General features: G+C 50.7%; 1 protein-coding gene across 1 annotated transcript in view; it reads left to right on the forward strand.

The window, feature by feature from the left end:
- grik5 (glutamate receptor, ionotropic, kainate 5) overlaps positions 1–15,000 on the forward strand; it is a 55,957-nt gene that overhangs the window by 36,015 nt on the left and 4,942 nt on the right. Inside the window, exons 6-17 of the mRNA XM_061237175.1 lie at positions 2,394–2,572; positions 3,100–3,153; positions 3,662–3,823; positions 4,587–4,739; positions 7,892–7,996; positions 8,101–8,208; positions 8,332–8,535; positions 9,246–9,359; positions 10,285–10,394; positions 11,462–11,635; positions 13,062–13,227; positions 13,849–14,074. Coding sequence (XP_061093159.1) covers positions 2,394–2,572; positions 3,100–3,153; positions 3,662–3,823; positions 4,587–4,739; positions 7,892–7,996; positions 8,101–8,208; positions 8,332–8,535; positions 9,246–9,359; positions 10,285–10,394; positions 11,462–11,635; positions 13,062–13,227; positions 13,849–14,074 — 1,755 coding nt within the window. The remainder of the gene's footprint in view (positions 1–2,393; positions 2,573–3,099; positions 3,154–3,661; positions 3,824–4,586; positions 4,740–7,891; positions 7,997–8,100; positions 8,209–8,331; positions 8,536–9,245; positions 9,360–10,284; positions 10,395–11,461; positions 11,636–13,061; positions 13,228–13,848; positions 14,075–15,000) is intronic.

A 15,000-nucleotide genomic window follows, 5' to 3' on the forward strand; every position in this document is an offset into this window, starting at 1 on the left:
GGAAACACGCTGGGGGAAACACGCTGGGGGTGACACGCTGGGGGCGACGCGCTGGGGGCAACACGCTGGGGGCAACATGCTGGGGGCAACGCGCTGGGGGCAACGCGCTGGGGGCAATACGCTGGGGGCAACGTGCTGGGGGCAACACGCTGGGGGCAACGCGCTGGGGGCAACGCGCTGGGGGCAACGCGCTGGGGGCAACACGCTGGGGGCAACGCGCTAGGGGCAACACGCTGGGGGCAACGCGCTGGGGGAAACATGCTGGGGGAAACACGCTGGGGGCAACGTGCTGGGGGCAACACGCTGGGGGCAACACGCTGGGGGCAACGCGCTAGGGGCAACACGCTGGGGGCAACGCGCTGGGGGCAACACGCTGGGGGCAACACGCTGGGGGCGACACGCTGGGGGCAACACTTTGGGGCCGTTCACCCGCCGCACTCTGGCGTGATGCGTCAGGCTCTCTGCGGTCACGCTGAATCGGCTCCAGAGGCTCTACAGCCTGTGTTCCCCGGTCTGGGCCTCGTGTGAGATCCAACGTCTCTGTGTAAGAGGTGCCCTGCACTTAATACAGTGTGACCGTGCTGCATTACCATAAAGGGAGGAGGAGAGACTGCACCCTGTCAGTATATTAGCACTGGGCAGGACTGGAGGATAAGAATAACTGGCACACTGGTCTATCAGACTGGCCAAAGTGTTAATATGTGAAGCAATTGGTGACGAGTTTCAGAAATTGTGATTGTCTGGGAAGTGAATGCTACCTTTATTGGTGAAATGTACTGTATTAGAAAAGTAAACACGAGTACTCCAGTGCTTTTTCCCAGGGTGAGTGGTTGGAGACAGCTGGCAGGGTGGAACAGTGCAGAGGCATTTTTTTCATTTGCAGGTGAGTCTAAATCTGGATGTGTAGGTTGGACCAGGCAGTGGTTTTGCCCTAGTTGGCAGTATAGTGGTTGAGAAGAGTGTTGCTATGGCAGCGGGAGGCTTTGTTTTCTGTGATCGGCCAATCGGTCGCCTCGTTCCTTAATCAGGCAGGATTTTGACTTTGTGACTCTGGACTGGTGGTGTTCAGTGTGTTGTGTTGGAGGCCGGGCTCATGGAGATCTCCACGAAATACAGCCGAGCAACGTACGTGCCGTAGTAGGAATGACTGCTTAACTTAACTAGTTTTTCTGTCATGAAATTCTGCCTTGAGTTAAAAATATTTGTTTGTTTGTTTATTTCCTGGCAGCACGGATGGTGCAGTGGGTAGCACTGCTGCCTCACAGCAAGGAGGTCCTGGGTTCGAATCCCCGTCGGCCGGGGCCTCTCTGTACGGAGTTTGCATGTTCTCCCCGTGTCTGCGTGGGTTTCCTCCGGGTACTCCGGTTTCCTCCCACAGTCCAAAGACATGCATGTTAGGCTGATTGGAGAGTCTAAATTGCCCGTAGGTATGGGTGTGTGAGTGAATGGTGTGTGTGCCCTGCGATGGACTGGCAACCTGTCCAGGGTGTATTCCTGCCTTTCGCCCAATATATGCTGGGATAGGCTCCAGCCCCCCTGCGACCCTGATCAGGATAAGCGGGTTCAGATAATGGATGGATGGATGTTTATTTCCTCCTCTGATCTGACGAAATGTTTTTTGCCTGAAATCAAGATCGGTTTCCACGCGACGGTTAGCGTTTGGGTCGGGGGGGGGGACAAACGGATCGACCACGGATCGGTTTCCGATGGCGCCAGGCACAGCCACCGTGAGCTCATGCAAAATGGCCGACGGTGACGTGGTGTAATTAGTCCCCTGAGATGTGGGACGGGTTCACCTGGATGAGAGGGCTTTCTGTGGAAGCCCTGAGGTCCTCCGCTGCCTCTCAGGGGCTGAGCCGGAGGAGGCTCGCCCTCAGCGCTGTACACTACGGCCGACTGGGGCGAGATGGCTCCCGCCGGGAGGTTTTTAATGGCTGACCTATATCGGCGCAAGATTAAGGGGCCTGTCAGCTCGCTCGTCTGAATGCCGGGCAAAGTTTTTCAGCTGAGAACTGTCTGGGCAGTTGTAACTTTTGTCACTGGAAATATCAAAGGTCTCTTCCTTCCTGGTGAAATACGGGTCACAATGTTTGATTTCAGCCGGCGCTCCTATTGGACAGACGTGGCCAGAAAAAGAACATTGATTTTTTTTTTTTTTCCTGCCTGAAACTAATTAAACTTTTCGGCTGGGTTTGGGTGATTACCGCCCTGCTAGCAGCTCCCTCTCTGCGAAACAGGGAGCCCCCCCCCCCCCCACCCCTTTGAGCTCTGGCCCTCCAGAGGCCAAGTGTCTTATTTACATGTCAGTTCATTTACACTCTTAATTAAAGAGCCCACTCTGTGACTCCCCTCCCCCCCCCCTCAACTACATTCGCCACACCCCCCCCCCCCAGGCCTGCTGCGATTGGAGGAGCTGGTGCGCCGCTTCCTCATCTCCAGGGAGACGCTGTCTGTCAGGATGCTGGATGACAGCCTGGACCCCACCCCTTTGCTGAAGGAGATCCGCGACGACAAGGTGGCCACCATCATCATCGACGCCAACGCCTCCATCTCCTACCTTATCCTCAAAAAGGTCAGCCTCACCCCCCTTCCCTTTCGCTCCCGCCCACCCCCCTGCTCGCCGCCTTCTTTATTCCTGCTGCCAAGACAACAGCTGCTGCCCGCACCGCTGCTGTCCACAACGCAGGCAGGTCGGCGAGCTTCGCCGAAGCCTCCTTCTGTCCCTCCCGCCGTGATGTGCAGTGAGAATGTGGCCGTGAAAACACGCCCGGCTCAGTGCGGTCTCCGTGAGGCGGGCGGAAGGCTAGCGCGCGTCGACCGAGCGGCGGAGGGCTGCCAGACTGAGGGCCGCTCTCCGCGGTAACCGGCGCGCGGGCGACGGCTTTAACGCCCGTTTAGCAGCGGAGACCTTTAGAGCGACACGGCGGCGGGGCGAGGAGCACGCCGGCTGCCAGTCTGCGAAACGCGAAAATAAGCGCTGCGCGACTTTATCTGCCTCGCGCAGAAAGGTCACCCGTGACTGTAATTGGGGTAATTGGCTGAAATCTGTCTCTCTCTCTCTCTCTCTCTCTCTCTCGCTCTCTCTCCTCTGTCCCTCAGGCTTCAGAGTTGGGGATGACATCAGCGTTTTACAAGTACATCCTCACCACCATGGTAAGAGCCCCCGGCCCCCCCCCGGCCGCCCGCCGCGTCCCCGTCTGCACCTGCCCCGCCAGGCTAACGGCGCGGCCGTTTGTCACGTTTTATTAAAGATGCATGACGCGGGCCGGGCAGGGCGCCGCCATGAATGAGGGGGACAGGTGGAGAAAATGAGAAAGAGACACAGATACGAGGAGGATGAAACGGGGGGGAGAGGATTCGCTGCTCTCTGCAATGCCGCGACGCCCTCCCCCCTCCGTTTAGTATTTGGATACACTTTTTTTTTTTTTTTCTCAGTTGCCTGCCTTGCTTTTTAGTGTATAGCGTAGTAATTAATCATTTTTACTGTATTGCAGGCGGAAAATGTCCTCAGTTCCCGATATTCCATAGGTTAAACAGATTTAGCCAGCATACGTATTTCTCTCTCTCCTCTCTTTCCACAATCTCTCTCTCTCTCTCTCTCTCTCTCTCTCTCTCTCTCTCTCTTTCTCTCTCTCTTTCTTTCTTTCTGCCCCACCCAAAGGACTTCCCCCTTCTCAGGTTAGATGACATTGTGGATGAGCAGTCCAACATTGTGGGCTTCTCCATGTTCAACACCAGCCACCCGTTCTACCTGGAGTTCATCAGGAGCCTCAATCTGTCCTGGAGGGAGGGCTGTGACATCAGCCCCTACCCTGGGCCTGCGGTCAGTACTATTTTTGACTATCTGCTGCACCCTACTGAGCCACTCACTACTAACTCACCCATACACTCATACACTCAAGACTGACTGACTGACTCACTCACTCATACACTCATACACTCACTGACTCACTCACTAACGACTAACTCACTCACTACTAAGTCACCCATTCACTCATACACTCACGACTAACTGACTCACTCACTCATACACTCATACACTCATACACTCATACACTCACTGACTCACGACTAACTCACTCACTACTAACTCACCCATTCACTCATACACTCATGACTAACTGACTCACTGACTCACTCATACACTCATACACTCATACACTCACTGACTCACTGACTCACGACTAACTCACTCACTGCTAACTCACCCATTCACTCATACACTCACGTCTAACTCACTCACTCACTACTAACTCACCCATTCACTCATACACTCACGACTAACTCACTCACTACTAACTCACCCATTCACTCATACACTCATGCCTAACTGACTCACTGACTCACTCATACACTCATACACTCATACACTCACTGACTCACGACTAACTCACTCACTACTAAGTCACCCATTCACTCATACACTCACGACTAACTCACTCACTCACTCACTCACTCACTCACTCAAACATTCACTCACTCACTTATTGACTCTCATCCATTCATTCATTGACTCACTCACTCCTTCGCTCTCTTACCCGGCGCTGCGCGCTGGCTGATGTGCGCTCCGCCCTCCCCGCCCGTAGCTGTCCTCGGCGCTGATGTTCGACGCGGTGCACGTGGTGGTGGGAGCCGTCCGGGAGCTGAACCGCAGCCAGGAGATCGGCGTGAAGCCGCTCAGCTGCACCTCGCCCCAGATCTGGCAGCACGGCACCAGCCTCATGAACTACCTGCGCATGGTCAGTGCCGCTGTCCGCCACTCCTGTCGCTCTGTCTGGGTCTGGAGGCTGTCAGTTCTGCCGTCTGTCTGTCTGTGTTAAAGGGTCGGTGTGTCTGTGAGCGAGCTGTTGAGTTTGACTGGTGCAGCTGGTCAGTTCTGCACTTTGACGGTGTCTGTGGATGTATCTGAAACAGGTGGTCAGCGCGCATGTGTCTGACTGTGTCTGGTGCGCATAGTCAGTGCTGTTGTTCTGTCTGTTGTTCATGAATCTGTGTGTGTCTCTAACTCAGTCTCTGACTGTTTGACTGTTCTTGCTGTTCTAGCTCTGTGTGTGAGTATGTGTGTGTGTGTGTGTGAGAGAGAGAGAGTGTATGTTGTGTATGTATGTGTGTGTGTGTGAGAGAGAGACACAGTGAGTGCTACTGTGGCTCTGTGTGTCTATCTGCCTGTTTGTGTGTGCGTTTGTGCGTCTGTGTGTGTGTAAATGGTTGGCATTTATATAGCACCTTTATCCAAAGCGCTGTACAATTGATGCTTCTCATTCACCCATTCATAGACACACTCACACACTCACACACCAACGGCGATTGGCTGCCATGCAAGGCACCGACCAGCTCGTCAGGAGCATTTGGGGGTTAGGTGTCTTGCTCAGCGACACAGCCCTGGTGGGGGATCGAACCGGCCACCCTCCGACTGCCAGACGACTGCTCTTACTGCCTGAGCCATGTCGCCCCATGTGTTGTGTATGTATATGTGTGTGTATGTGTGTGTGAGAGAGTGTGTGTGTGTTGTGTATGTATATATGTGTGTGTGCCTGTGTGTGTATGTGTGTGAGTGTGTGTGCGTGTATGTGTATGTATATGTGTGTGTGCATGTGTATGTGTGTGTGTGTGTTGTGTATGTATATGTGCGTGTGTGTGCATGTGTGTGAGAGAGAGTGTGTGTGTGTTGTGTGTTGTGTATGTTTATGTGTGTGTGTGTGCGTGCGTGTGTGTGAGAGAGAGAGTGTGTGTGTGTTGTGTATGTATGTGTGCATGTGTGTGTGTGTGTATGTGAGAGAGAGTGTGTGTTGTGTATGTATATGTGCGTGTGTGTGTGTATGTGTGTGTGTGAGAGAGTGTGTGTGTTGTGTATGTATATGTGTGTGTATGTGTGCGTGTGTGTGTGAGAGAGTGTGTGTGTGTTGTGTATGTATATGTGAGTGTGCATGTGAATGTGTGCGTGAGAGAGAGAGTGTGTGTGTGTTGTGTATGTATATATCTGTGTATGTGTGTGTGTGTGTGTGTGTGTGTGTGAGAGAGAGAGTCACAGTGAGTGCTACTGTGGCTCTGTGTGTCTATCTGCCTGTTTGTGTGTGCGTGCGTGTGTATGTGTGTGAGAGAGTGTGTGTGTTGTGTATGTATATATGTGTGTGTGCGTGTGTGTGTTGTGTATGTATATGTGTGTGTATGTGTGTGTGAGGGAGTGTGTGTGGGTTGTGTATGTATATGTGCGTGTGCATGTGAATGTGTGTGTGTATGTGTGCTTGAGAGAGAGTGTGTGTGTGTGTTGTGTATGTATATATGTGTATGTGTGCCTGTGTGTGTGTGTGCATGTGAGAGAGAGAGTGTGTGTGTGGTGTATGTATATGTGTGTGTGTGTTGTGTATCTATATGTGCATGTGTGTGTGTATGTGAGAGAGAGTGTGTGTGTATTGTGTATGTATATGTGCACGCGCGTGTGTGCGTGTGTGTGTGTGTTGTGTATGTATATGTGCACGCGCGTGTGTGCGTGTGTGTGTTGTGTATGTATATGTGCGTGTGTGTGTGTGTTGTGTATGTATATGTGCGTGTGTGTGTGTGTGTTGTGTATGTATATGTGCGTGTGCATGTGAATGTGTGTGTGTATGTGTGCTTGAGAGAGAGTGTGTGTTTGTGTTGTGTATGTATATATGTGTATGTGTCTGTGTGTGTGTGTGTGAGAGAGAGAGTGTGTGTGTGGTGTATGTATATGTGTGTGTGTGTTGTGTATCTATATGTGCATGTGTGTGTGTGTGTGTATGTGAGAGAGAGAGTGTGTGTGTATTGTATATGTATATGTGCGCGCGTGTGTGTGTGTGTGTGTGTGTTGTGTATGTATATGTGCGTGTGTGTGTGTGTGTGTGTTGTGTATGTATATGTATGTATGTGTGTGTGTGTGTGTTGTGTATGTATATGTATGTATGTGTGTGTGTGTGTGTGTGTTGTGTATGTATATGTGCGTGTGTGTGTGTGTGTGTGTTGTGTATGTATATGTATGTATGTGTGTGTGTGTGTTGTGTATGTATATGTATGTATGTGTGCGTGTGTGTGTGCGTGTGTGTGTGTTGTGTATGTATATGTGCGTGTGCGTGTGTGTGTGTGTGTCTGAGAGAGAGAGAGACACCGTCAATGCTGCTGTGGCTCTGTGTGTCTTCCTGCCTGTTTGTGTGTGTGTGTGTTGTGTATGTATATGTATGTATGTGTGTGTGTGTGTGTGTGTGTATGTGTGTCTACCTGCCTCTGTTTGTGACTCTTTGCTAAACGCATCATCTTTCAGCACGTCTCCCCATTCCTCCAACTGCTGTGCACCTTGTCTCCAAAGTCTCCCATATCTCTCTCTGTCGCCTCTATCTCCCTGTCAATCTGCCTTTACTCATCTGTTTTTCTCTATCCATTTCTCTTTGTCTTCTCTCAGACTGAGAGTCTTCTCGCCTGAGTTCCCCTGTTTTTCTTCCTGCGTTTGTTTGTCAGAACCTGCTGTGGCTTCTCCACCTCTGCATTGTTTTTGTGCCAACATTGTGTTCTGTGCATTTTATGAGTTTTCCCCTCTAACACTTTCACTGCCTCTTGTTTTCCCTCTGTTTCCTCTGCCTGTCTGTCAGTCTTTCCCTGCTCTGTCTGTCTGTCTGTCTGTCTGTCTGTGTCACTGCTCTGTAGTGTTCAACCCTTCAGTGCGCTAACCCCACCCTCTCTCTCTTTCTCCCCCTCCATCTCTCTCAAATTAAAATTCAAAGTGCTTTATTGGTGTTACTAAATTTCCATTTGTATTGCTAAAGAATGGCAAGGAACATGTGAAACATCAGATAAAAACAAGAATTAATACCTGGATAATAGGATTGTATCTCTCTCTCTCTCTCTCTCTCTCTCTTCTCTCTCGCTCGCGCTCTCGAAGGTGGAGTACGATGGTTTGACAGGGCGAGTTGAGTTCAACAGTAAAGGCCAGAGGACCAACTATACCCTCCGCATCCTTGAGAAACACAGAGGAGGCCACAAAGAGGTCAGAGGTCATAAGAGTTCACAGAGGGCTGGTGTGGGGTGGACAAAAAATGGCAGCTGTTAAAATGACGGAAATGTTCACTCTCTTCTCCCTTCCTCTTTTAGATTGGCATCTGGTACTCCAACAACACGCTGGCAATGAACTCCACATCCCTGGACATCAACGTTTCCGAGACCCTGGCCAACAAAACCCTCATTGTCACCACCATATTGGTAAGGGCGGTTACCAACGGCGGCCATGTTGGTGAGGACAAACCTTCTAGTCCTCGCCTCAGCTGAACCCGGGGAGCGTCTACAAACTCCTGCGCTGTCGTGTGCCCCCCCCCCCCCCTGCAGGAGAACCCCTACGTGATGCGCAGGGGCAACTACCACGAGCTCCAGGGCAACGACCAGTACGAAGGCTTCTGCGTGGACATGCTGAGGGAGCTGGCCGACATCCTCAAGTTCTCTTTCCGCATCAAACTGGTGGACGACGGGCTGTACGGAGCGCCGGAGCCGAATGGCTCTTGGACCGGAATGGTGGGAGAGCTCATTAACAGGGTAATTAACCGGCATGCTATTCCACACACATTCACCACATGGGCTCCCCCCCAAAGCCAGCCAGAAGTTGGCGGAGACAAACTCGCGGGACGCGTGCGGTGGACTCGTTAGCTGGGTAATGAGCGGATCTCAGTAACTCATTTCGCAGTGGTAAGCTTCAATTACGGCGGCTCGGTCCCTCTGTGAGGCCGGCGCGCCCGCGCGCCCGCGCCCCGCTCTCTGTCTCTCTCTCACGCTCTCTTGCTCTCTGTCTCTCTCTCTCTCACTCTCTTTCTCACGCTCTCTGTCTCTCTCTCTCTCTCTCTCCTTCTCTCTCTCTCGCTCTCTCTCTCTGTCCCCCTCTCTCTCCTTCTCTCCTTCTCTCTCTCTCCCTCTCTCCCTCTTTCTCTCGCGCTGTGTTCTCCTTCCCGGTAAGCTGTGAAGCAGATGAAAGCGGGTAATTGGCTCCCCCTGTTAATCAATTACACTGTGATTAAAGTATATGAGAGGTATCAGGGGTGTTGTTCTACAAATGCAACTCTCAACTCAAGCTCCCAACTCAGTGACGATGCTCCCGCTCCATCTTCTCTTCCGTAACCTGCAGGGGGTCCACTTCTCGCCCGCTCCCTCTCCTACTTTCTCCTCTTCTTGTTTCTTTCTTTGATTCTCACTCTTTCTTTCTCTCTCTCTCTCTTTCTTTCTTTCACGCTATGTCTGTGTCTGTCTTGCAGAAGGCAGACTTGGCTGTTGCCGGATTCACGATCACATCGGAGAGAGAGAAAGTCATCGACTTTTCAAAACCCTTCATGACCCTCGGCATAAGCATATTGTACAGAGTCCAACTGGTAAGAGTGTGTGAGAGAGAGCGAGAGGGAGATAGAGAGAGAGAGGGAGAGAAAAAATGATAGATATACACTCAGTGAGCACTTTATTAGATATGTATTAGACTTTTTTTTTTTACTTAATTGGTCTTCTGCTGCTGTCGCCTCTCCACTGAGAGGTAGGACGCGTTGTATGTTCAGTGGTACTCTTCTGCATACCACTCTTGTGATGTATGGTTATTTATGTTGCTATCAGCTTCCTGTCAGCTTCCACCAGTCTGGCCCTTCTCCTCTGACCTTGCTCATTAACAAGGTTTTTTCCCGCAGAACTGCTGCTCACTGGATGTTGTTTGTTTTTCCCTCCATTCTCTGCAAACTCTTGAGACTGCTGTGTGTGAAAATCCCAGGAGATCAGCAGTTTCTGAGATACTCAAACCACCCTGTCTGGCACCAACAATCATTCCACGGTCAAAGTCACTTAGATCACATTCCTTCTCCATTCTGACATTTGGTCTGAAAAACAGCTGAACCTCTTGATCATGTCTGCATGCTTTTATGCATTTAGTTGCTGCAAAATGTACAGGTCTACCTAATAAAGTGCTCAGTGAGTGTATATTGTTTTAATTATAATATATAATTATAATTGTAATATTTCTAATGTGTGTATATATACATATAGATAGATAGAGAGAGATAAATATACTGTATATATATATATTGATCAACTTTCAATGTACAATGTACAATGTACAATGTACAGTGTGCTGGGGAGATTTTCAAGAGGTTTTCTTAGGTCAGATGTTAGTTATAGAATGAAAACATGGATTATGCTGGTAAACCTTTTAGGCTCAGCTTAGCGCTGACGCCGAGATCCAAGTGTCGACTACTGCGCTCTTGTGGCCACTTGGTGAACTGCAACACAGACAGTTCCCCTGCTTTGTGTTCTCAGGGGCGGAAGCCAGGATACTTCTCCTTCCTGGACCCCTTCTCCCCCGCTGTCTGGCTCTTCATGCTGCTGGCCTACCTGGCTGTCAGCTGTGTGCTCTTCCTGGCGGCCAGGTAACGACACTCAGAGCCACGGACACTCACCAGCACAGCACAGTATGTGTGAGCAGGGCTGTGCAGCTAAGTGCAGCACGTGTCCATACTGTCACAAGCTCCTACGATGGCATTCTGTACAAACCCGTACACATTCTGTACAATCCTGTACACATTCTGTACAAACCCGTACACATTCTGTACAATCCTGTACACATTCTGTACAAACCCGTACACATTCTGTACAAACCCGTACACATTCTGTACAAACCCGTACACATTCTGTACAAACCAATAAAGCAACAGACGAATGTAACGACAGAAACACTCTTTTTGAATCCGAACTCGCCTCGGTTCTGCGGCTCTGTGGACGGACGCAGCCCGCGGTTGTGTGAGGCAGAAACACGGACGCAGCCCGCGGTTGTGTGAGGCAGAAACACGGACGCAGCCTGTGGGTGTGTGAGGTAGAAACACGGACGCAGCCCGCGGTTGTGTGAGGCAGAAACACGGACGCTGTGTTGTGTGAGGCAGAAACATGGACGCTGTGTGTGTGAGGCAGAAACACGGACGCTGTGTTGTGTGAGGCAGAAACACGGACGCTGTGTGTGTGTGGCAGAAACACGGACGCTGTGTTGTGTGAGGCAGAAACACGGACGCTGTGTTGTGTGAGGCAGAAACACGGACGCTGTGTTGTGTGAGGCAGAAACACGGACGCTGTGTGTGTGAGGCAGAAACACGGACGCTGTGTTGTGTGAGGCAGAAACACGGACGCTGTGTGTGTGAGGCAGAAACACGGACGCTGTGTTGTGTGAGGCAGAAACACGGACGCTGTGTTGTGTGAGGCAGAAACACGGACGCTGTGTGTGTGTGGCAGAAACACGGACGCTGTGTTGTGTGAGGTAGAAACACGGATGCTGTGTTGTGTGAGGTAGAAACACAGACGCTGTGTGTGTGAGGCAGAAACACGGACGCTGTGTTGTGTGAGGCAGAAACACGGACGCTGTGTGTGTGTGGCAGAAACACGGACGCTGTGTGTGTGGCGTTAGCGGGCGGCAGTGCGGCGCTCTGATCCCCGTCCCCTCCCCCAGGCTGAGCCCGTACGAGTGGTACAACCCGCACCCCTGTCTGCGGGAGCGCAGGGACCTGCTGGAGAACCAGTACACCCTGGGGAACAGCCTGTGGTTCCCCGTGGGCGGCTTCATGCAGCAGGGCTCCGAGATCATGCCCCGCGCCCTGTCCACGCGCTGCGTCAGCGGGGTCTGGTGAGTGGGGCGGTGGGGCGCGGGGAAGCGGGGTGTTGTGTTGTGTACAAGCCAAGGTGGGGAATGCTGTCCATTTGTCTGTCTATCTATCTGTCTGTCTGTCTGTCTGTCTGTCGGACCTTCCTTTCGTTCCATACCTTTTCTTCCGTTGCGATCTCGGTTCACTGTGAAGCCTATTTCTCTCTCTCAGTGTAGAGTGTTGTTCATTCATTCAGTCTGTCAGGCAGTCAGTCACTCAGCCATCAGTGTGTGACTGACTGGCTGACTAACACCTGTGACATTGTAAACGTCCCTGACATGCATACACTGCATTGTACCACGGTAGCCCACAAGTTCCTCTTTGTTGGTAGTTGTGAAATGGATAGCGGATGTCACCAAACACGGGCAGATTTACCACCGTGAAGCTCAGATATTTTTCACATATTTCATCCTGAACATCAAACAGAAGATATGGGAGCCTGATATTGTGTACATCAGTAAATATCTTGATTATTAGTTTAAAATTCATGGTTGCAAATGTATTAATGTTTTATTTATCTGATGTCGATGCTGGCGAGCCCTCCTCCATGAATAATGCACAGCAAGTCAGTCTGAATTATGTAGAGCGAGATACTGAATGATGTACACTCGTAATTAAACCTTGATCGCACTGATTTGATTGTGGCTTTTCGCAGCTCTCATGCTAATGGCGGTGTTAGCCATGATGAATGCACCTTTCATCATTTGCATTTGGCTAAAAGCAGCAAAATGACAAAACTGTATGTTATAATGTTGTCGTCACTGTCGGAATGACTCTCCTAGTGAATAGTAGGTGAAACCCAGTCTTGGTATTCAGGTGAAAACCCGGCTATATTTTGTTGAAAGGTGAAAGTTTTCTAGCTGACTAGGATGTAGCCAAGCTAAATCTGGGTAAAATCTTAACTATATTGGGGTAAACCTTGTCTGTTCATGTCAAAATGTCTCTCAAGCTAGATTTCCACCCCTCTAGATGTCTGGATTCCAGATTTAGCTCAGTGGGGTGTGCTGCCCAAAGTCTCCCCAAAGTTCACAAAAGTATGCCCGGAATTTGAAAGTTTAAATGGCCATTAAACGCTCCCCTATTTATTAGGAGAAAATTAAAAAATGCATCAGAATAACAGCAAATTACAGCACCGGTTGCTACAAGCAGAGGGACAATCGGTGAGCCTATTTCAGTAGGCCTATACATGTACGTTTGTAAACTGTATGTCCACAAATACTGCAGTGTTCATTGTTGTATGTTCAATGTTCTTTTTGTGCTTTGGCAACATAAGATGTATCATGTCATACCAATAAAGCATTTTGAATTTGAAATTGAATTTGTGTGCTGCACTATCCTGTGTGTTTGAGTGTTTGAGCTGTGAGCCCCCACCCCCCCCCCCCCCCCCCCACTCTCTCTCTCTTTCAGGTGGGCCTTCACTCTCATCATCATCTCCTCCTACACGGCCAACCTGGCAGCCTTCCTCACGGTGCAGAGGATGGAGGCGCCCATCGAGTCGCCCGACGACCTGGCGGACCAAACCAACATCGAGTACGGCACCATCCACGGGGGGAGCACCATGACCTTCTTCATGGTACGGTCTGCACCAGCAGTCTGCCCGTTTGAGACTGCTATTCTGACTTTGCTGGTGTAGCGTGTGCGACCTTGCGGTGGCTCGGCCTGTATTCGTTTAAACGGGTGTGTGGAGTTTCTGTGGTTGTCAGTGGGCGGGTAGCCTACGTTTTTGTTTCCGCAGTTTGTTTGCGCTGCCTTAAGCAGCCGCGGGATTGTGTTTGCTTACAGTCTGTGAACCCCACGGGCATCTCCGCCTGTTGTCATGCGAGAGGGCCGTCGGGCTGTGCTTGCTATTGCGTCTCTGTCTCACTCCGGTCTCTCCCGGCGGAGAGAGTCATAATGCTCTGGGTTGTGCAAGATTGTGTCTAAGCCGTGGATGCATCATTTCCTGGGTTTTCCCCGCCAACAGCTCAATACAGCCCTGCATTGTTTGCGCTGGACTTAGTAACGGTGATTAATGCGATAATGATACCGCAGCTGATTGTGCTCATAAATCAACCACGCAACCTCTCTTCACCCTCTCTCAACCGCCCTCCCTGCCTCCTATCCCCACCCCACCCCACCCACGACCTCTCCTCACCCTCTCCCAACCGCCCTACCTGTCCTCCCACCCTGCTACCCGCCAAACCACCACCCCCAGAACTCGCGGTACCAGACGTACCAGCGCATGTGGAACTACATGCACTCCAAGCAGCCCAGCGTGTTCGTGAAGAGCACGGAGGAGGGCATCGCCCGCGTGCTCAACTCCAAGTACGCCTTCCTGCTGGAGAGCACCATGAACGAGTACTACCGCCGGCTCAACTGCAACCTCACGCAGATCGGCGGGCTGCTGGACACCAAGGGCTACGGCATCGGCATGCCCCTGGGTGAGTGCAGCCGGAAGAGGGTCTTTACCCAGCTGTCCTTCCCATCCCGGGCCCTGTCTGAAGCAGCCTCCTAGCTACTGTGCCCTCCACATATGTATTGGCTACTAAACATGCTGTCTGCTGCCTGCTGCCCACCCCGACTACAGACTGTCTGAAACAGCGAGTTTAGCAAGTCCACTGCATTTAGAGAAACAGCTTTCTCATTCACTGTGCTCTACTTATGTACTCAGTAGCAAGCTGGGCGAGTAAGCTGTTTGAGGCCCAGGCCTCAGCCTTTCAGCCCAAACTATGCGACTGTTGGTTTCTCCGGCTCCTCTCTGTGACGAATGAAAAAAAAGCTAAACGCTAAACGCGCGATGTGGGATAAATGTGTTCTTTTGTCTTCATTTGGGGATCACTCTCCTGCAGTGGAGTCTGTGAAGATCTTGAAATGTATCTGAGCCATATAATACATTGTGGAGGGTGGGGTGCTGGGGAGGTGGGAAAGTAGGTGGCTTCTTCCCTGATCATCAGTCATTGTTATAGTGTAGCTTCAGAAGCCAGTTGCCTTCGTTTTCTGTGAAGTTTCAACTATAAATTATTTTATATAGGGAGAGAGAAAGCAAAAGAGAAGGGGAGAGAGAGAGCAGCAAACATAAATAATCCCTCATAGTTCTAAAATAGAGTGATTCAAAATGCGAAATAAAACATGAATGACAGAGTTTCAATTTTGATTTGGGACTTGCGGGACTTGAGTGCAATGCTTAAAGACGAAAGAGAATCAGAGATTAAAGGTCTGTGACTGCAGCTCGGAAAGCCAGCTCAACTGATAATTACGACTCTTAAGATTCATTTCAATTGTTGTTTTCCATTTGAACTTTACTGTACCTGTTCTGTATCAGTAGATCCATGGTGTTGAGTGCCAGTGTGCTGTGTTAAAGAGTTGA

This window comes from Conger conger, chromosome 1 (assembly GCF_963514075.1).
Source record: "Conger conger chromosome 1, fConCon1.1, whole genome shotgun sequence".
NCBI lineage: Eukaryota > Metazoa > Chordata > Actinopteri > Anguilliformes > Congridae > Conger > Conger conger.